Here is a 21,802-nt window from a genome sequence, read left to right as displayed (position 1 = left end):
TACATACTCGTTTTGCCTTTATGGTACAATAACGACCGCGTCTGTGCTTCATAATAAATTACGTCTAACTTAAACAGAAATACGTTAATATAAGAATTTGATTTAGGACACCAAGTCAAACGGTTTATCTATATTGACTACATTAGGATTGAACTTTTTTGTTCATTAAGATGGCCATGTTCTTTTTTCATTATGATACATTCAGAAGTAAAGTTTCATTTCGCTTTAATACAAGCAGATATGAATTTGTGATAGAATAAGAATAGTGATGTATTACGGGTGAAACAAGTACTACCGATGTTTACACAATTGAAAGCCAATTTTAAATAATAGTGGAATATAACCTCTTCGTAGCAACAACTCATGCGGATGCTCGCGTTATCAGCGCACTTAGCAACTGTCATAAATATTTTGGAAATATCGTGCTTTTTGTGAATATTTAGAACAAAAGGGACTTTTGAATATAAGAACATGGATCAAGTTGGAAAGCTTGAGCTTTCGTACGTATATAACTTAATGTCATACTTTGCAATATGCGGAAAGCATTACAAAATGAGCCGTTTCGTAAACCATTTAACAGCATTTTCAGTGGGAGGGGTAATATTGAAGAAAAAAAACATCTTCGTCTGATACTTTAAGAAATAAACTTCAGTCCAGGTATTTTCACATTTTCACAGCTTTGATAATTTGCAATGATGATCAGATTTAGTTTTTTTTGCAAATGCATGCTTTTACTTTATCTTTTTTGAAGATATTAACAATTTACTTGGATCAAAATGATAATGTTACAATAATGACATGTGTGTAAGTCTGAAAAATCTGTCCCAAAATGTGTTAACGTACATCTTGCCTACAAATATTTTGATAATTTAAAGGACTTAAATGAATGTAATAAATACATGTGTAATGGTCCGTCGTAGGCAGCGGATGTGTGTTCATAATAAAGTAACAGTCCGCTGTAGGGGGCAGATATTTGTTCATAGTATAACATTCGGTTATAGATGGAAGTATGTTCATAGTACTTACATGTATTGATATGTTTACTTGGTTGGTAATATGCAAATTAGCAAAGCTGGGCTCCATGTGGATTGAGAATTTACTGTATATAAACACCAGGGGACCCCTTCAGGGTCGAGCATGCATTTCTCTGAAGGGATCTGTGGGACTTGTTGACGTCACATATAACACATGTACATTGTATGTTTCCGCTTTCATTTACACATGTCAATATCATAATGTTTTCCTTTTTTGCAATACAGCTGGGCTCAAGGTTACAACGGAGACCAGGCATGCTACATTGACAAGGATGTGATATGCTACCTATGTGGGAACAATGTCAAGTTTGTAGCCGAGGATGGTGCAGAAACAGTCTTCAAATTTCCTGGGGAAGGAGTGGGGCCTTTGGCAGTTCACTCTCTGAGCAGATGCTTTGCTGTTGCTGAGCAGTGCATCAACCCAAAGATTTATGTGTTTATCTACCCAACATTTAGGTCAATGTCAGTTCTTGAGGGTATGTAGATGTAAACTGAGGGGTTTTGCAATCAATTTAAAGTTTGTATGAATAACACAATTTGGCATTTGCATATAATCTGTGTGATATCAATGTATGATATTTGTGTTAATGTAGAAGTTATTGTATGATCATTTTTGGTTCCTTATAAAAATTGCAAGGAGACACAATAAGTGACAAACATAATCAGTGGTCGAAAAAAGTGTTAGCCTGCAAGCCCTGTACTTGTTTAATTCATTCTGAATAATAAAATTCTGAAATTGATACAGCACTGGCCATGTTAAATTATAAATTGATGCCAAGCAATTAAGTGCAGTATTTTGGACTTGTTCGTCCAAAAATAAAATTATGAAGCCTTCATAATTGTTAACATACACCTTTTTTTTTATGAAATTCAAAAGATTATTGTTTTCTTTCAGGAGGTGCCAAGTTGGAGTACTCAAAGCTGTTTTTCTCCAGCAGTGATTACCTGTGCAGTTTGTCCGGCATTCCGGAGTTTGAGCTTACCCTCTGGTAAGAAATTGGAATGCTTTTGTGACATTTTCATGAGGGAATATAATTTATTTTATCATTTTTGTCAAAATGTTTGACAAGATCCACGCAAATTTTCCGAAACTAGGCTGGTTGGTTAGAGAAGTTTTGTGAACTACATGTATGTATTACATACTGTTTTTCATAAAGACGGCTTAAAGCAACTGTGCACCAGATCATGATCAATTTGCAAGAAAAAAAGAAAATTGTCGAAAACTGTCATAAACTTGGTATTGATGTGTACAATGCATTGAAACTTACTAACTGAAGTACCACATAGTTTTCAATTTATTTAAGTTTAGCAGTTATTTTGTATTTTTCCATTAAAAAAGATTACTGGGTATGTCTACCTAGTATAATTCATTCCTTATGCGTGATTGCCTAGTCGTGTTTATCACGCGATATTACTGACTTGGGCGTATAGCTTAATTATGTCACCCGATTCAGGGCTTTTTCACCTTCTTTGGGGCCGAAATTAGGCTACTTCACAATTGGGAAAAATGGCATATTTTCACAATTTCCAGATATTTTTTTCCAATACCCAGATATTTTTCCCAAAAAGAAAGATCTTACTTCAAAAATTTACAATAAAAATTTGTTCTGTTTGCACAATTTTTTCTGTTTATCTTTTAAGTTAACATAAGAAGAATGCTGTATAATTTAAACATTATTCGAGGACCATCTAGTTCATATATTGTTATCAATTCTTTCCCTCGATTTAGAATCAACTCTTTGAAGATTAAAACTAATCTCTCTCCCTCCATTGACATTGCGTCATGTTAAAAAAGGGAAGTCACAGACATGATTTCTCCCCCAATAAGATCTACATGTGTATTAATTGGAAGTCCATACATTTAAGACTTTTCATGCTTGGCCCTGTGGAGTGTTTGTACACATTTCATTTAAAAGAGGTCATAATTAAAAAAAAAATGAAAGAAGCAGACTCACATATGTATGATATGAGCCTGATTTTTCATATGGATACCTTGACCCGTGTTTAAAAGGTGTCTTCAATCCTCATATGTGAAATTTCCTAATTTGAGATGTTTATGCATTTAAATTTCCCAATTTGTAGAATTTCACTCGTTTAAATTTCCCAAAATGAAAAGGCTAGGCCTCTTCACAATTTTTGGTGAAAAAGTCTTGCGATTAGAGTAAGAGGTCGTGGCTCAGTGGATACGACGCTGGACTGCAATTTTGTCGACACGGGTTTGATCTCGGTCTCTGACACAATTTTTTTTTACATTTTGGTACTTTTTTTTTACAGTTATGATGTCAAAGCGTAACACATTCTATTAAATAATTGTCCTGAGATTCTTTACAGAAAAAATAATTTTGGTGCCAATCTGGTGTACAGTCCCTTTAAGGAAAGATTTAATTTTAATTAGAGTGAATTTTACGGCAAAACAAATATTTACCTGTATATTAATTGTTATTGTAATAATTACAGACAATGAGTTGCAAGAAAATGATTATGTTGGAATTTTTTGTAAAAGAAATTGTTTAATGACTTTTCTCAATTTAATTCAGGAACTTTGACAAAGGCATAAAACTGTGCACATTTGCGCTGTCCCGCGACAACATTCCAACCAGTATTTCATTCAATCCTGGAAACTGGCGACAGATCTGTGTGACCACGGAGAAAACTATCACACTACTCAACATTGAGCAAAGCAACAAATACTATGTTATGCAGCCAAGGTATGTACATTACATAGTAAATTACATGTACCATAAAATTCATGGTGTCATATGAATATTAACAGTTTAAACTTTGTTCTTAGTTTTAAATTATTTAATCATAATAGTGATTGTTTTAACTTGTTTATTTACAAATACAATCACATTTTCTTTGTGCCAATGTGGCAATTATTTAAAGGGATTTTGAAGATCATATTATTTTTGGAAACATTTTTTTTGTATTAACAGAAATGAAGTGTGTTTGATAACAATTTAATATAACCGGCATTTAACACTAACGGTTTTAAGTGTTCCATAATAAATTGGTTTGTTAACAAATCTGTGTTATATTGATAAGTTTAACCATTTGAATTTGTTAACAAATCTGTGGACAAATTTACCGTAAAAGTGCTTATTTCAGTGTTATTCAGTTTGGCCATTATAATTGGCCCTACCATAGGTAAGATGTAGAGCACAAATTGTAGATGACACTATGTGTTCGTCATGCATTCTGTACCATATTTGTTTCAAAATTAGATGGAAGAAATGTTCGTGAGGGAGTTAAATTTACCATGTTGAAATTCTCTTGAAAATTTATATACTCGAAACAAATCTTAAATTTATTATATAATCATATTGAACTTTTCATAGTATTTAACAAAAAATGTTATATGACTTACCCGTAATAGATGAATAAGATCGTTCAGCTAAATTATATTTTCAGAAGTATCACCTATCTTGATTCCATGAAGTAGAATGAAGCACTTTGATGTCTGTCGATATATTTTGCACTGATATTGCTTGATTCTCTTTTCACCTGTTCTCATTGTACTCTATTGTGTGTATTAAATTATCAGTACAAACTAGATGGTCATACTAACAGTCACATTCAGGGCTGTCTCTCAGTTCAAGGGAAATGCTGGGGCTTTTTTCCAAAAATAAAGAATTTTGAAATAGCTTATTGTAAAATAAAATTAAGTGCAAGTGAATTTTTGTGTAGTGGAAAGTTTTTTTTTTGTTATATGGGTTTTATGAACAGCATATTGCAGGCGGAGATATGCATATACTTTTGCTATTTTCTGCCAATTTTGATTTCTTCATAAACATGGCAAGATAAAGTTGAATTTTGAAACAAAATAGAGATAATGGTATGTGTGTTTAAGGTGAGGAATGGGCCCAAAATTTGTCCCAAAAATGATAAGAAAGCAGCCCTGACATTCATATATTCATACATGTATAAAATTCACCAATGTCTAGCGTTTTGTACAGTGTGTTTTCTCCCGGAGTATATTTACTATCCTTTACACAGTCTTAATTTCAAAAATGACATTATTCAAACTAACAATTTGTTTCTAAATTTCTTTAAAAATCTAAATCAGTTGTCTATGACAGAAAATCTGAAAATAATTTTTAAACAAATACTTGTCCCGATTCTAGACGTATTCGACTGCCTGCTGTGGATCCTGAAATGGAGGAGTATGATGAGTTTGATCGTGACATCCCAACACGTGCTTCAACACGGATGACACGCTACACAGTTGATGTCCCTAAGGCAGCAAAGGCCGGGCTTGTGGGTGAGCTTGCCGAGAAATTGGATGACATCCAGGATGAGACAGAAAGGGTAAAACCAGTCTCACAGGTGTGGACACCCATCGGAGACTTGTACCTTGGCTGTGCTGGCGGGCAAATTTTGAAGGTAAAGATCAAATGATTATTTTCAACAGTTTGTTATTGACCTCAGGCCGATAGTTCAGAATTTTGTTAAAGTTAGCAACATTGTTTATGTGATCATTATTCACTTTCAAATCTTTACAGTTCTGGAAGTTTCATTGATACACTTGCAATCTGCAGAATTTTGAATAACAAGATATGAGACAATGTTTCACTTGTACTTGAATTAATCAAATATATGAGCACATTATCTTATATTTCACTTTTGAAAGTTAACAACGATGTTGTTAATCAAGTTGTTAACTTTAATAAAGTTCTCAATGATCAACCCATTATATATCAAAAGTGCTAGTTGTTAGATAGGTTTCGTATTTTTTAAGAGGTAAATTTTTCTTTCATGTATCAATGTTTGTGTATTGTTCTGGTTCACATGTATAATGTAAATAGACAGACCCTTATAGGGATAGTATATAGACAAGACCCAAAAGATGGTTTTTAACTGTTTCATATTTAAGTACTGCACACATGCATCTAGCAAATCTACAACTGGTATCAAACAGGCTTATCACACATGCCAAATGAGGAAGACAGAAACACAGCCTGGCAAACATACTAAAGTTCCTTTCATTTTCTTCTCTTTTAAGTTATTATAATTGGCCACAGGGACATTTTCATTCCCTGAAGGATCAAACTTCTCCATATTTTGAACTTAGTGAGAAGAGTTTGTCTTTATTGACTGATTGAACAAGAAAACCTCTTTTGATTAAATTTTCTTCCTAATTTGTGTCAATTATAATAAATAATGTTTCCCTTAAATGATTGAATCTTTCCAAAGTTGATAGCGAGCTATAGATAGCAAAAGTGATCTACTTCTTTCTGTAAATTTCAAACTGCAGCTGAATCCTTTGAATGGCAGGCAAAACAGCTACCATTATGAATAATGCTTATCCTCAAATGTTATCATATTTTCAAGGTTGATAGTGAGCAATACAGAGGAAAAGTGATCTACTACCCACCTAAGATACCAGATGCCCCAGACTCAAGGATGTCAAGCGCAGGTTTTCAGCGGGAATCCATGGTTGACATACAGCAGCATGGTAATGTCCCGATATTTGTGTGGCTGAGTGCACAGCTTTTTCTCAAGTAACCAATGCTCAAGTTAGAATCAGGTGATAGTGAAAATTTACTAGTTCACATCTGAAAGATTGAGCCACCCTTGGATTTGAGCTGTTGTTATCAAAATGCTTAATATTAAATGATTTTTTTTCATGCTGTGTGCAATTTGAATGCAGTTGTCGGAATTAGCACACTTTAGCCTGCCAGCCCAAATCAACCCTGGGCTTGTAAAACTGTTTGTGTTTTGTTGTAAGTCAATATATTCTAGCTTGTTCAAGAAAATTGAACAATTCAATAAACACATAGTATTCAGGCTTGTTCAGGAAAATCTCCAAAATTGCGATGACTGGGAGATTTCCCCTCTTAAAGTTTGAATTACTAAATCACATTGATGTCAGGCGAGCCGATAAACTTTTGCACTTTAAACAAGAGGCCCATGAGAGCCAATGCTCAAATGGCATGGATTTTTCATTTTCAGTCATTTCTATGCAGTGCATGTATGTATGGCTAATATTTGTTTTGTTATTTTAATATTTGTAATATATTGTGATGTTTTACCCTTCAGTGCCGGATGTGAGCCAGATGATTCTAGATGGGAGTGTAGACTGTATCGGACTTCACAAGCGTGGACTGTATTGTGCTGGCAAGGTATTATACCACTGTCTCATGTTGAATCCTTCATTTAAAAGTGATAAGTTGGCGTAGAATGTGTATGGGGCTCATTTATGCCCTTTAACTATTATACATCTCAGATTAAATTATTTCAGACACTTCCTATTTGTTTCTCTTCCAAAGTTTATCAGTACTTTTTTTTTTGTAATGATGAACAAAATTTGATAGCTTGTGTGAATAAATCTAAAAATGTCAGTAGTCACTTAAAGTTACTGTGATTCCATAGGGACAGCATTGTTTATAAATATGATTCAGCAATCTGTGATTTTAACCGTAGTTTGGCAGCCCAAGACTACCAGGCTCTGACATAAACATTTACTATTGTATATTGATCATTAATAATCATTTGTGGTAATATAACAAAACTAATAAGAGATTGGTCATACTTTATTTAAGAATATGAAATTGAAAACAAAAGCAATCTCCTTTAAGAAATGGTTACATTCAAGTTAAATGAATTTTGTCAAAAATGTTTGAAAATATTCAGATTCCTAGAGTTCCATTCTGACTACCATACTTAATTTACCTAGAGTGGGAGTTCTTAATGAAAAATAAATAAATAAAGGAAATAAAAAATTGTGGACTGGTTTTAAAGGTGGTACAATGTATCCAAGAAAGCCTGAAACTGTTGAGACATGTTTTTGTTTATGTTTCAGGATGGTACCATTCGGCTGGTAGATGTGAAGTCTAGTGACGTTAGCGTGATTGAGCAGTGTAACATGGGTGTACCCATCACTTCCATGTCGTTCTCCCCAAGTTACAGGCGCATCGCCCTTGGATCATCACATGTATGCAGTTTGTGTCATCAGTACAAAATAATTGCAGACAAAATAATGCACTAGTCAATTGTAACCACGGCCCCCCAGGTCCGGGGGTATACAGGGGATAGCCAGGGAAATGGGCCGTGTTTTTACTTTTCAGATGGCCCCGCAGTGCCGGGTGAATGCGGTGGTTTTGTCTTCATGCAAAATATAGGGGGGAATTTGCCTTACCTAGGCTTCCTGGGGTGCGGGGACATTTGGCGGGGATTTGACCATCAGTTCGTCCCCGCAGGGCGGAGATTTTACCCGGGGTTGGCTGGACCGAAAGTCCGCTATTCCCCGGACCGGCGGGGGGGGGTGTATTTCTACAAGTAGAGGATACAAAAAGCAAACAAACAAGAGTGTCTTAGTGTAATGCTAATGCTCATCTGGTGTATTTTTTACAGTGGAACAAGGAACAAAACTCTGCAATTATAAATAACATGAAAGGCTTCTCTTAAAGAATATATACATTCAATTATACTATAAGATATTTGATCATCTATAAGACAATTTGAAGAAATTATTATTCTCATATTATAATATGTCGTATTTTTAAAAGGAAAGTTTTTCAAATTAATTTACCAGGTTCCCATTTTCAATATTGTCATGAATATAACGGATAACTAATTGTATCTTTAAATTTTTGATTCGCAATTGCACAGCATGACACGGGGGTTATATTTATTGTCTGGCATTGTCAATATTTATTTTCAATAAAAACTTTTGAACAACATTGTGTAGAGTCATTGTCAGTACATGACCTATATCAATTTTTGGGTCAAAGGTCACAGGTCAAGATAATCAGGTGACCTTAGAAACGTCTGATATGTTTTGCAATTCTAGTTTGTAACATTTATAAACATGTTTATTTTTTATCATTTTTGGAGGGTCTATTCAAATAATTTTAACCTCAGACTTTTTAAATTAAATCTGAAATTTTAGGGTTCCCTTCACCTGTATGAACCTGGCGCTCCAGAGAGCCTGAAACTGCTGAGGAATCTCCACCATGGGGAATTTGTCAGCATAGGTATCCTCCCCGGAAATGAGTACTGCGTGGTGAGTGAGAATTAGAGGTCGTAGGTTTTGTGAATCCTGAAAGAAGTCATCCAAAAATAACAACAAGGAAATGCATTTCAATTAAAGATTAAATTTAAATTCAGATATCAATAGTTTTCGGTGAATGAAAACTGTGAAAGCAATAATCATAAGTCATCACATTATAAAGTTTTGCTCCATAATTTTAAAATGAAGCCATTTTTATTGTAGCATTAATCAAATTGAAGCCATTTTTTTTGTAGACATGTCGCGTGAATGGTGAAATCCAGGTGTGGTCGGTAGACAAAGGCCATCTCATCTCTTCCGTCTCCATAGACATGCCTGTAAGTACATGTATAACGTCTGACCTGCTTGTATACCGTGGTAACCTAGAGGACAATCAAATTCTGTTTTAAATGCTTTCTCATTCAACAATTTTTTGATGATTTTTCTGTTGATGACATTTAAAGAATTGTAACTTGTATCAGTATTAAATAGCTCCATTAATTCAAGGGCGTAATTTCTCTAATTCTGAATGGAATAACAGAGAGGTTTACTCGTGTTTTATGGTTGGAAAATTTCGCACTGGCTCTATCAATTTTGGACTGAAAACAACGAGAAGACAAAACTTTGCAATATCATAATTATCAATAAAAATCTCTATATTACCCCATTTCAGGCATATTCTATGGCATGCAGCCCACTGTTGAATGTGTGTGCAGTAGGTACGGCTGGTGGGTTCATTTACTACGTGGATTTGTGTAACATTGACGAGCCCAGGGTTGTGGAGAGAGTGCGAGTGTATGAAGGAACAGTGGCTAACCTCGTGTAAGTGTTAGTGGGGGAAAAGAGGTCTTTCCTGAAGCCAGCTTTTACCTAAAAATTTTGATAACACATCCTTTTTGAAATAAAAATGTTTGGGAAACAGTTTGATAAAAAATGAAAGAATAATTCTTAAATAAGATTTAACATATATTTTGAGCTGCAAATTGTTTTAAAAAAATATTCAAATATAGCTTACACAGAATTGTTTAGTACATCCTTACTGAAATCTTAATATATCAACATGGTCAAACAAGATGCTTTGGAAACTTTTTTGTTCATAGTCAATTAATTTGGAATGATAGTAAAATCGTTGAAAAGTTCTTTAATGATTTTTTTAAAAAGATTTTTTAATTGTTACTTAGTTTTATCTGATTTTTTTAACAAAATTATGAAATTGTTATTATGTGTTTTGATGAATTATTTGAACAAAATAGTAAAAATGTTTTTTTTTTATTAAAGATTTTAAAAAGACAATGAGCTTTTATTAAAGTCAGAAACCCATTTTATACCCCAACTAGATCCCTAAGTAAGCATGCCTGTCTGTGTTTATATTTAGCTACCAGGACACTGGGGCCTATCTCCTGTCAGCCTCAGAAGATGGACAAGTCTTCCTTATCGATGGAAGAGCCTCCAAGAAATTCAAGCCATTGGCTCATACAGGTATTAATTGCCTCACTTGTGCTGGTGTTTTTTGTTTTAAAGGCGCTGAATTTATTGAACTATTTAAAGAGTAGACGCTAGTTTATGACACATTTTGCAATTATATATAAGCTTGTCTGATTTTCAAACAAAAAAAGCCTGGGTATTATGCTAGTCTTGTGGTTGGCAGCTAGTGAGTGAGTGTCATGCAAAAACTTTAACCTTTCGGTTTAAAAAAAGGTAAACTTTGACAAAGGCCAAAATTGTTTCGAAATATTCATATGAAACTTTGTACACATGTTGCCAGAGCTGATATGTACATGTATAATTAGGCACATAACTCTGGCTTTAATTATCATTAAGTTATGCCTCTTGTTTGACAAAGTAAAAAGCATTGTCATATCTTCATGGCACACTTGTTTTCTTTATAACTTGTTGTATTGAACATTTGGTTTAAACAGTTTTAATTTTAATAAATCATTTTCAAGAATGATACGCATAATCAAAGGAATTACTGTGGTAATTAAACGTTAAAAATAGACAAGTGATGATACATGCACAAAAGAAAATAATCACGACAGAATTGAGAAGGAAGCTTTGCAGCTTATACTAAATCTCGCCTCTCATAGAACATTTATAGAGTAGAATTCAGAATGTATGTAAGATAGTATTTAATGTCTGAAGATACATTTTACCTACTGCTAGTAATGGCTTGATTGTCACTTCAATAGTAAGTGGCGTTCTTAGAAATATAAGCTGCTTAATTTTGGTATATTTTTGTATTTTCAACAAATAATTTACAGAGACGAGACCTACAGGTGATTATGGTTGTAGAGAATATTTTTGTAGCTTCTAATGTGGTAACTGTAGCAATTTATCTGTGTTTTGTTTTAGACATAAACACTGCAGCAGTACTAACTACTACTAGTACAATTTCTGCTTGTAACAAATTAGCTCATAAGGCTGCAGTTGATAACTTTTTTGTTTGGCATTTCCCGATCAGTTCATGAAGTAAACAATGACCTGAAAGGTTTTGTTAGCCACTATGATGGTGATATTTATATCTGATCATTTATATCATTCCAGAATTATTGTGCAAGAAAGTAAAAAATACATAAAAAAATACACATACTTACCGACCAAAACACAAAAATGCCATACAAAAAAACCTACAGGGAATTTGTGTTTTATCAATTGTGGCCTTAATGACAATTTAGAACATTGGTGACTCAGTCTCCTGGTAATTGGGGATGTGTGAATGACAAACTCTGTTTGAACTGAAATTGATATCTTTTAACAAATTGCGGACCGATTTTAAAGCCAATTTCTGTTACTGAAATTGGTCTGGCAAGGTCAAAATCGGTCCAGACCGGCAAATTGTCTGTTTTTAGTTGCCTTGGGTGACTGTACTGACATTATTGTAATTTTTATGTGAATTGTTTTTGTTCAAGGCACTGGCTTGTATTGTAGCAATAACTTCTACCATGGTTTTAAGATGTCAAATATTTTGTTTTGTAATGTGAAAAAATTAATTTGTCTTTATTTTGTTAGTTTGCAGTCTTTAAAGTTATATTAAAACACAATTCATATTTGTTCTTCAAAATAAAATAGTACTAAATAATAGCTTTTCTTTCGAGTTAAAATGACTAACCTTAAAAAAATATATATATATATCTTGGTGGCGTCTTATCAAAGAGCGTTTTGTATGCCGATTTTTTTTTTAAATTCTATTCTTGAGCCGTAATGAGATATTTTTTGAAAAAAGGTTACAAGCTGGCTGGAAATATTACTCCAGACTTAAGTAGAAATGTTAATTCCTTTTCTGACAGTCGCTGAGTATTAAATTGAAACTCATGATTGTATGATACAGTGAGTTGTCAATCATTCTAAAATGTAGTTTCTGCTGATTAGTATTATGTTATAAAAATACCAAAATACATTATATGCAAATTAATCAATATATAAATTTCGGCTTTTTTTTACTGAAATCAAACATGATTTCAAATGATATAGAAAAAACATTCTGTCACCAGGCAGTCAAAATTCACTTTTTTGTGTATCACATGCTAAATAGATCATGCTTATCTGATGAACTTGCTCATTTCCTACGTGCAGGTGTGAAGGGTGCTGTCCAGTCCCTTGCCTCATACACAGACACATCTGGTACCATCCACGTGATTGTGACCCACAACACGACCGGGAACCGGCGAAGCGGGGCAAACTACCTCACCTACTTCTCTGTTAGTGAGGAGGTGATAAGAGGTAAGTGACTTTGTTTGTGAAATGATGTTACAGTCTGTTGACAGTCAGTTTGTTTATTCCCTGTGATTTTATGACTGACTGGTAACATAAATGGACATGGCCAGGTTTCTGTATTATAATGTTTCCTGACTAAGTGGTATTGGACCGAAAATTTACTAAAAATTTTTTTTTTTCATACGAATTTTTGAACAATTTTCTGTTTGTGAAATCTGTTCAGCATGGTCAAAACCAGTCCCGACCGGCAAATTGTCGGTTTTTATAAGCCCTGCCTGGTAATATTTTTAAATAAAATTTCAAACCATCAATTTTCATCTATATTTTGATTTTTACAAGAATATGAGTTTGAATGGCATGTATAACGCTTTAATCGACACATAATCACGTTTACAATTGCAAACAAGTTTTATGTAGAAAATGTACATGTATACATCTAAATTCTATTCTATTCTATTGAAATGCATTTATCCTAAACTCTTTGTTTGCATTTGGATTTCGATATAATGGTAAGGTAACATCTATTGTAAATCAGTGTTGTACAGCACCGTCATACATATTAGTTTTCTGATTCACAATGATTATTTTGCAAAAACTATAAAGATTAGTAATAAGATTGTATTAACCTTCTTTTCCAGCTTCAGGCTTCAAAAAGTTTTTTATCGTTAAGAATTTTAAGTTGCACAGCCTAACAGAAATAATGTTATAATTTGGTTTCCCGTCTGATGAAAATATATAATCTAAGTCAGAAGAAACATATTCTGTAAAATCTTACTGACTTAGAAGGGTTCCATTGCTTTGTTGTCTCTTATTATTAAGATTTTACATACCGTAAAATGTTCTACTATTATTGTCTAAACTGTTCTGTGAGATAACGATAGAGGTCTTTATTGATGATTGGAAAAAGTTTGTTCCTTATTTGCAGTAAAACTTAGAATAATGCCATAACTATTTCCAAAAGCCCTTATGGTTCACTATTATACTATTGCATTTTTATAGAAATTGAGTACTTTTTATGCAATAGAAAAAAACTTTTTTCACAGTCATCAAATTTCACATCGTGTTTTTCTTGAGCAAGCCTGATTACTGTTAGTTCATATAACAATGAGGATATAGCCCACAAAACCCGAATATATAACAATATGAAAAAAAAGATTTCAAGCATCATCCAAGGCTTGCTTCAGGCCTGCGGGCTTGTTCTAATTTCGGTCATTTATTATTAACGATAAAAAAGAAAAAAAAAAGAGTGTAAACTATGTTCTATATTCTATTGCAGATCTGAGGTACAACTGTAACAGCCTTAAGTATGATTTCAAAGACAAGTCGATCCGCAAGGTGACCTTGAAACTGGCTGTTCCATCGTACGGCGTGGCCATCTCCGAGGGCGACACAGTGTACATGATGGCGCAGAATAACAAGAAGATCCACCAGCACAACCTTCCCAAACCTGAGGAACTGCCATCAGAAAAGGTGAGGTCATATACCACTATTTTCTTTGGTTGTCCGGTTAGCGCAGTGGTTAGCGCACTCGCTTCTCACCTAGGCGACGCGGGTTCGGTTCCCGGCCTGGGTGCACGTGAGTTTGGTTTGTGGTCACCAAGCCGTACAAGTTGGATTCCTCCGGGTACCCCGGTTTCCCCCACAACACAAACCACACTCTCGCGTAAAATCGTGTCAACGAAAGTGACTAATATAATGTTGTTATAACTTGTTTCACAATCGTTGTAAAAATAAATATGTTTAAACTAAATTTTCTTTGGTACGACTCCATTTTCAGTAAAACGCCGTACAGAAGCATTGGTTGGTTTTGAACCACCGATTTTGTGTTAATTTATCTTCCTCTCACAATTTTTTTCATGAAGCAGTTTACATTGTATGCCAATGTAGTTAGAATGAAGTCTTTCTTACTAATGATAGTGTGAAAAGAAAATATAACAGCTTAGTTAAAATTTATATTATTCATTGTTACTCTGGACTCAAAAGTTGCTGTAGTTTATTAATTCTATGTATACTTCATTGAAGTGAGCCTTTACTAGATTTGAGTGCAAGATAGTTTATCCCGAAGCTTTTTCCCATATATATTTGCTTTAACTCAAATAATACAATACCGGGCATCTTGCTTTATTTTAACTGATGCATACAACTGTATCTAAAAAATAGAAATATATTTTTTCAATTGCTGGAAGGCTTCAAAAATCACTGTTCTATCCACGTGATTTGTTTCATTGTCAGGATTCAGAAATTTAAATGATTAGTGTATAATAGTGGAAAAAGGAAACTGTACATGATATTTAATCTATGTAAAAATGGTCTGAAAATATTCATTGAGTTTTTGTTTTTACCCAGTTAATTTAACATATCAATGCAAGTTTATACATATGGTTTATGTACTAAGCATGTGCTTAATTTAAAAATGACAGTCAATTAAACAATTTTTTTTTTTCTTATTTGCTTTTGAAGAAATATTATGTTTTGACTTGTACAGTAACTTTATTCCACAAGATATTGATAAAAGATATTAGCCTTGGCAAAAGAGGTTTTGCAGTTAAAAGCAGTATGGCCTAAAAAAATCCTCAATTGAAAATGCGCCAAAATATCGCTAGTATTTATTTTTATCAGTACACAAATCATATAATTTTTTATTATCATTAAAGCCAATGAGTTAAACAAAATTATGCATTTAAGTAAAAAAAAAGGAATTCATGTCAACTTTTATTGTGTCCCTTTAATAACTGATAATCGTAATTTGTGTCAAACTATATTGTGTCCCTTTAATAACTGATAATCGTAATTTGTGTCAAACTATATTGTGTCCCTTTAATAACTTAGAATCGTAATTTGTGTCAAACTATATTGTGTCCCTTTAATAACTTAGAATCGTAATTTGTGTCAAACTATATTGTGTCCCTTTAATAACTTAGAATCGTAATTTGTGTCAAACTATATTGTGTCCCTTTAATAACTTAGAATTGTAATTTGTGTCAAACTATATTGTGTCCCTTTAATAACTGATAATTGTAATTTGTGTCAAACTATATTGTGTCCCTTTAATAACCGACAATCTTACTCGATTGCTTCTTAATTAATTCCTCGTAGCTCTAACATTTTCCTTATGTATCAGTGTGTGAACAGAAGACGTCTTTTTAACGCCTACATGTACCAATTCATTATTTGGTGTTTCTTTACGCAATGTTTTAGACCAGAGATCCGAAGGTAATTATAGCCGCCATGTCTTCTCAGATCTTATCCACGTGTGCTTTTTCTTATAATAAAACTGCATGATGTTTGTACTAACATAATTATCAGTTTACATAATCATTTAATCTTTTTCAGCTACTATTAAAGTCTTGTCACATTTTCTTTGTCAAATTTAATATTTTTTGTAACTACAGTCAAATCTCGATATGTCAAAGTTGTTTGGACTTTGGGAAATTCTTCCAGATAACAAACAAATCAATATAACCGAAGTATAAAAAAAGTGTAAAACTAAACCTGACACATTCAAAAAAGGTTTGAAATAACCAGACCATTGAGATAACAGGGTTCGATATAGCGAGTTTTGACTGTATTTTTATTTATATTTATAAATGTGTATACTTCTCAAATGTAAAGCTTATTGTATATATGTATTATTTTCTGTATACATGTACATATGTACCTGGTATGTCATTCAATCAGACCGCATATGTACCCGGTATGTCATTCAGTCAGACCACATATGTACCCGGTATGTCATTCAATCAGACCACATATGTACCCAGTTTGTCATTCAATCAGACCACATATGTACCCGGTATGTCATTCAATCAGAACACCCTGGGCCCGTTTTCATAAAATATCTTAAGTCATTTCTTAACTTAAGTTGATTTCCTAGTATTTTCATAGTCAAACTTTAAGAAAAGTACAAGTGTATCTAACATAAAAGTGTATATATTACATAAAATTAATAAAAAATAAAGTGTTTTAGATAGTCTTAGTTATTACATCATATGGCCAGTGAGATATTTTATTTAAGAACATTTCTTCAGTTTGGAAATGACTTAAAAAGCTTTATGAATACCTGCCGAGTACACTTTTGTTGTGGTTTGAAAGTATTCTAGAGCAGATTACACATGATCCTATACCCGATATTTTACCTGTCTGTTTTTCAAAGAAAAATATTTTACTGGTAGGCATTTTCATTGCCTTGATTTTGTTGTTAGCATAATGTCATGCAAAAACTATAACCTTGGCTGTTACCAAAAACCATTCAAGATATTTAAATGAAACTTGGTATAAATGTTGCAAGAAACAAATATTTGCACATGTTATACAAGGCCAATAATTCTGACTTTAATGTTTGATCAGTTTTGTCCCCTTTAGCTTTAAAAAAAAACCAATAGACAAATTTAGTGTTTTCTCTGCAGCACAAATTTTAATTTTCTAAATTTTCAAACCATAAAATCTGCCAACCAGGGTATTATTGGTTAGAATATTTAATGTATGTGTACTAATAGAGTTCATAACAAGTCTTTGTTCATATGTAGATCCAGCATGCGAATCCATTGAAAGAAAATTAACTGGAACTCATGCATGTGATTATTTGTCCCTAAGAAATTTCAGACATAATATTAAAACATTATATTTATGCATTAGGAACAATAAATTTCAAGAAATGTTTAAAGACATATAACACTAAAATTGTTTTTTCTTCTTTATTTAAAAAAACTAAAATTTCCTTGATTATTCTTAAATCAAACTATTGATAATTTTTATACATTGACAAATAACAGAAATCTTGATAAAAATACTCATTAATGACCTAAAATGAGAAATTTCACATTGCTGTTTGTCTTTTAATTTAATTAACAAAACTTGCTCACTTAATGTTAATTCTCTTTAAGTCTCAATTTTAAGCTCAAAACTGAACGATTCTAACTTTTTTACATAAATATGTAGCTTGTATCTGAATATTTTGAAAATTTATTTGGGTAAAAAATATATAAGAAGTACAAATTCGATATAAAATTTATTTTCAAATTATATAGCAATTTTCATCTTATTAGCCTTTATAAGGTTGTGTACAAATCAAATTATTAGCACAGGATGGAAATAACTCCATTTGCATATGCATTTACGTCTGGCTTGCACTAAGCACTTAAGGAGTCTTTGAAAACAGTCTTTCACAGTTGAATTAAATCGCTAGTTAAATAAATGCTCATAATTATTTACCCATGTAACCTCAGGAGTTGGAAAAGCTGCGTATGGAGCCTGTGGCAGAGTTTCCTGGTCACCAGCTGCCCGGCGGACAGTGCCTGCTGTCCCCTCATCACAAGTGGCTCGCTACGTTCGGCACTGATGGATCCATCATGCTCAGAACAATTGGACAAATGGTAGTTTGAAGTTTAATATTCATCGATTTAAGTGTGCCAGGATGATTTTTTTCTGATATCAATATTTACTGAGATTTTGAAGAACAAGAGGTTGAGGATATTATAAGGTTATGTTCTTGTACCAAGTGATGCAAATTGTTGATGGAAAATGAATTGTTAAAATAATTAGTATTCATGGTATGTTAGAATTCACGGGAAATGTTATTGTATTTAATTGCTTGTAAGACTATTAAATTAGGTATACATGTTCCATAGCAACAGTTTTGCACCATCATCATATTGTTAATTTTAAAATAATATAACTGTTACCAAAATTAAACTCAAAGTCACAAAAAAACAACTCAAATATATATTATATCTGTATGCAAAATGCATGAAAATTTTCTGCAAAACACGGTTTACAATCATTCATTTATTCCATCCCACCATAGGACAAGACAGTGAGTCTAACGCCCCATGACTACCGGATTGGAGGGGTAAAAGCTGTTGCCTTTGCCGAGGACAGTCAGCACATTTTCACCACTGGCTTTGACGGGGTTCTCACATGTTACTCATGGAAGTAAGACATTGGCTATATATATTGAATAAAAAATAGTAATTTAAAACATAAGTACATTTCATCAACCTCAAAACCCCTTTATGAGCTCCACACGAGAAATGATGCAGCTACCACAGCTTAGGTATCCAGTATTCTGTTCATTTGTTTTATTTATTAGAAGAAATATTTCATGTAGTAGTTAATACACAGAATTATGAAGTAAAGCAAAAATTATAACCTAAATCTGCACTCTCACAGATGAACCATTTTGTCAACTCTTCTTTTTGTCTTAAAAGAACAAATTTGTTACAGAAAGGTTTGGAAACCAGTGATATAATACTGTGGCAAAAGATAACATCACAGTTTTTCATATTTACAATCGAAAAATTAATGCTTTATGTTGAAAAAATATTTTTTTCTTAAAGCGTAAAAATGCATAAAAACTTTTCAAATGACAATGTAAATGTTAAAAACATTTATCTGATATTATGTCACCAGTATTATATTACTGGTTTCCAGATATTCATGCCAAAACTAGTTCATCCAAAGACAAAAAATAAAAAAGTTGTCAAAATGGTCAGTCTTTGAGAGTGCAGCTCCAAGAGTTTGTTCAAATGACTTTGAATGATAAAAAATATTTGGTACAATTACGGTATTACTAATGTTATTTAAGAAAGCTTTGAATATCCAATTTTAACAATATGATTAAATAAATGTTTAAACCCTTACTCTTTGTTAGCCCACCACTTAGTGGTAGAAGGTAGGTCAACTGCTCAAACGCATTTTCTCGAGATTGCTTCATATTCTATTTTACAAAAAATAACATGATTAAAAGTTTGAGAAAAAAACAACAACTTTGATTAATTGCTTAGTTGCTTTGAAATGCATTTTCTACTAACTTTTACTACCAACTGCATGCATTTGCCACTCATTTGTCTACTCTGTTTTAAAGAAAAATGTATGCCATCATTATTAAAATACATTGAGTAATAGTTAAAGGTTCCAAGTACGCATTTTCCAAAATAAATGGGTTTGGAGTGTCCCAGACACACTGTCCATTTGTTTGGTAAATGCATATTTATAACCCTTTACTCAGCTTAGTGTTTGAGATTATGTTTTGTTTATTGATCCAGCAGCTATTTAAATCTACTGATTCACCTGTTTTAAATCAATAATGGCAGACTGCTGATTTCACAAAATAACTGTAGGGCAGATTTGTACAATTCTGCCATCTGATTTGACAAAATATAATTTTGAACACTAAATGCTTTTAAGCATTAAAGAGGTAACACAATTGCTTAAGTGTGTTTTCATCAAATGCGTATTTTTTCTACCAAACTAAGACAATAAGAAATAACATTGACTGCATAAATATTGAATAATTATTTAAAAAAAGAAAGAAATTAATTTCACACATCCTACTAAAGACAGGGAAGAAGGGAAAAGGCAGCTACAATTTCAAGCAGTAATCAGCATCATAACATTAACAATATCAAAAGAATCATACATGAGCTTTTACTGTCCTAAAATAAGATGATTTTTGCTATTCTCCTCCAGTTACTCTCCCACTGGTCTTGGGAAGGCCAAGTCTGCTATGGAGGCTGCCAGGGCCAAAAAGTCGAAGCTGATGACCTCACAGAAGGAGGAGAATGATGTCATACAGGGCATGCCAGAATGGGAACCAGAAAGGGGGACCAGGCCAACATCTGAGAAGCAGCAAGGAACCAACAGGGAAGCCAGGGTAAGTGAGAAATAGTGTGTTGGTTGGTGAACTGGGAACCAGAAAGGGGTACCAGACTAACATCTGAGAAGCAGCAAGGAACCAACAGGGAAGCCATGGTAAGTGGGAAATAGTGTGTAGGTTGGTAAACTGGGAACCAGAAAGGGGGACCAGACTAACATCTGAGAAGCAGCAGGGAACCAATAGTAGGCCAGGGTAAGTGGAGAATATTGGGTAGGTTGTTGAACTGGGTACCAGAAGGGGAGACCAGTCCAACATCTGAGAAGCAGCAGGGAACCAATAGGGAGGCCAGGGTAAGTTGGGGATAATGAGTAGATTGGTGAACTGGGAACCAGGAGGGGACACCAGGCCAACATCTTAGAAGCAGCTGGGAACCAACAGGGAAGCCAGGGTAAGTTGGGAATACTTGGTAGGTTGGTACTGGGAACCAGAAAGGGGAACCTTTCAACATTTGAGAAGCAGCAGGAAAGTAACAGGGAGGCCAGGGTAAGTGGGGAATATTGGGTAGGTTGGTGAATTGGGAACCAGAAAGAGGGACCAGACCAACATCTGAGAAGCAGCAGGGAACCAACAGGGATACAAGGGTAAGTTGGGGATACTGGGTAGATTGAGGCAGGTGAGAATGAAAAAAGAGACTAGGCTATGGGTGGCTGATAATAGGCTTAGGATGAGTAGTAGTTTGTTCAAAGATCAGGGAACAACAGTTCCTTTACAGTTATCTGAGTTATAATGGGGCAGATTGTTTGAAAATTACAAAGTTTGAATTTAGACATTAATTTACTTGCAATGATCCAGTTTATGAATATATTTTTTTAAATCAAAATCTATTCAATTTGCAATAAACAACTCATAGTAATGTATATTTTATGTTTTTAATATGTTTCCTACAGGAGAAAGCCAAGCGTGATGAGGCCTAGTAATGTATATTTTATGTTTTTAATATGTTTCCTACAGGAGAAAGCCAAGCGTGATGAGGCCCTGGAGAGAGATGAGATTTATAAAACACCCACCCCCATACCAGAGGACAACTCAACATGGCTGCAGGTTCAGGAGCTAGAGGTAAACTTTAACATGTCTTATAAACCTTACCATGTTTTACAAACCTAAATCTTACCGCTTTTTTATTATAAACCTAAAGCTTAAGTTGTTACATAAAGCTAAAGACGTATTCTAAACCGTATCATGTTTTGTAAATAAGTATATATTTAAAACATGTTTATAAACTTTTTGTTATGATTATGTTTTTACTGTAAGGACTGATTGTAGATTTATCTAATTACTGTATTTAAATAGCTCTATGTCCATGTTCATGAAATTATTACATTAAATTGCCACCCCCACATTTTATGATAGTTCAAGAAAGTTTTTTCTAAAACAAACCATATATGTTTGTTTGAGCTATTTTGTCAACTA

General features: G+C 33.4%; 1 protein-coding gene across 8 annotated transcripts in view; it reads left to right on the top strand.

Moving 5' to 3' along the window:
- Positions 1–366: 366 nt before the first annotated feature.
- The window catches only part of LOC128211134 (cilia- and flagella-associated protein 43-like), a 51,136-nt gene continuing 29,700 nt past the window's right edge, over positions 367–21,802 (top strand). For all 8 annotated transcript variants that reach the window (XM_052915569.1, XM_052915570.1, XM_052915568.1 and 5 more), the window contains exons 1-22: positions 367–500; positions 1,260–1,510; positions 1,930–2,023; positions 3,572–3,742; positions 4,143–4,181; positions 5,159–5,417; positions 6,366–6,489; positions 7,074–7,156; positions 7,837–7,968; positions 8,926–9,039; positions 9,282–9,362; positions 9,698–9,846; positions 10,400–10,503; positions 11,286–11,300; positions 12,598–12,744; positions 14,015–14,208; positions 15,937–15,951; positions 17,964–18,110; positions 18,542–18,669; positions 19,388–19,408; positions 20,206–20,389; positions 21,344–21,448. In XM_052915569.1, the coding sequence (XP_052771529.1) occupies positions 472–500; positions 1,260–1,510; positions 1,930–2,023; positions 3,572–3,742; positions 4,143–4,181; positions 5,159–5,417; positions 6,366–6,489; positions 7,074–7,156; positions 7,837–7,968; positions 8,926–9,039; positions 9,282–9,362; positions 9,698–9,846; positions 10,400–10,503; positions 11,286–11,300; positions 12,598–12,744; positions 14,015–14,208; positions 15,937–15,951; positions 17,964–18,110; positions 18,542–18,669; positions 19,388–19,408; positions 20,206–20,389; positions 21,344–21,448 (2,586 nt within the window). In that variant the 5' untranslated portion in view covers positions 367–471. The remainder of the gene's footprint in view (positions 501–1,259; positions 1,511–1,929; positions 2,024–3,571; positions 3,743–4,142; positions 4,182–5,158; positions 5,418–6,365; positions 6,490–7,073; positions 7,157–7,836; positions 7,969–8,925; positions 9,040–9,281; positions 9,363–9,697; positions 9,847–10,399; positions 10,504–11,285; positions 11,301–12,597; positions 12,745–14,014; positions 14,209–15,936; positions 15,952–17,963; positions 18,111–18,541; positions 18,670–19,387; positions 19,409–20,205; positions 20,390–21,343; positions 21,449–21,802) is intronic.

Source organism: Mya arenaria, chromosome 12 (genome assembly GCF_026914265.1).
Source record: "Mya arenaria isolate MELC-2E11 chromosome 12, ASM2691426v1".
NCBI classification, from domain to species: domain Eukaryota; kingdom Metazoa; phylum Mollusca; class Bivalvia; order Myida; family Myidae; genus Mya; species Mya arenaria.
This window is presented reverse-complemented; position numbering and strand designations above follow the sequence as displayed.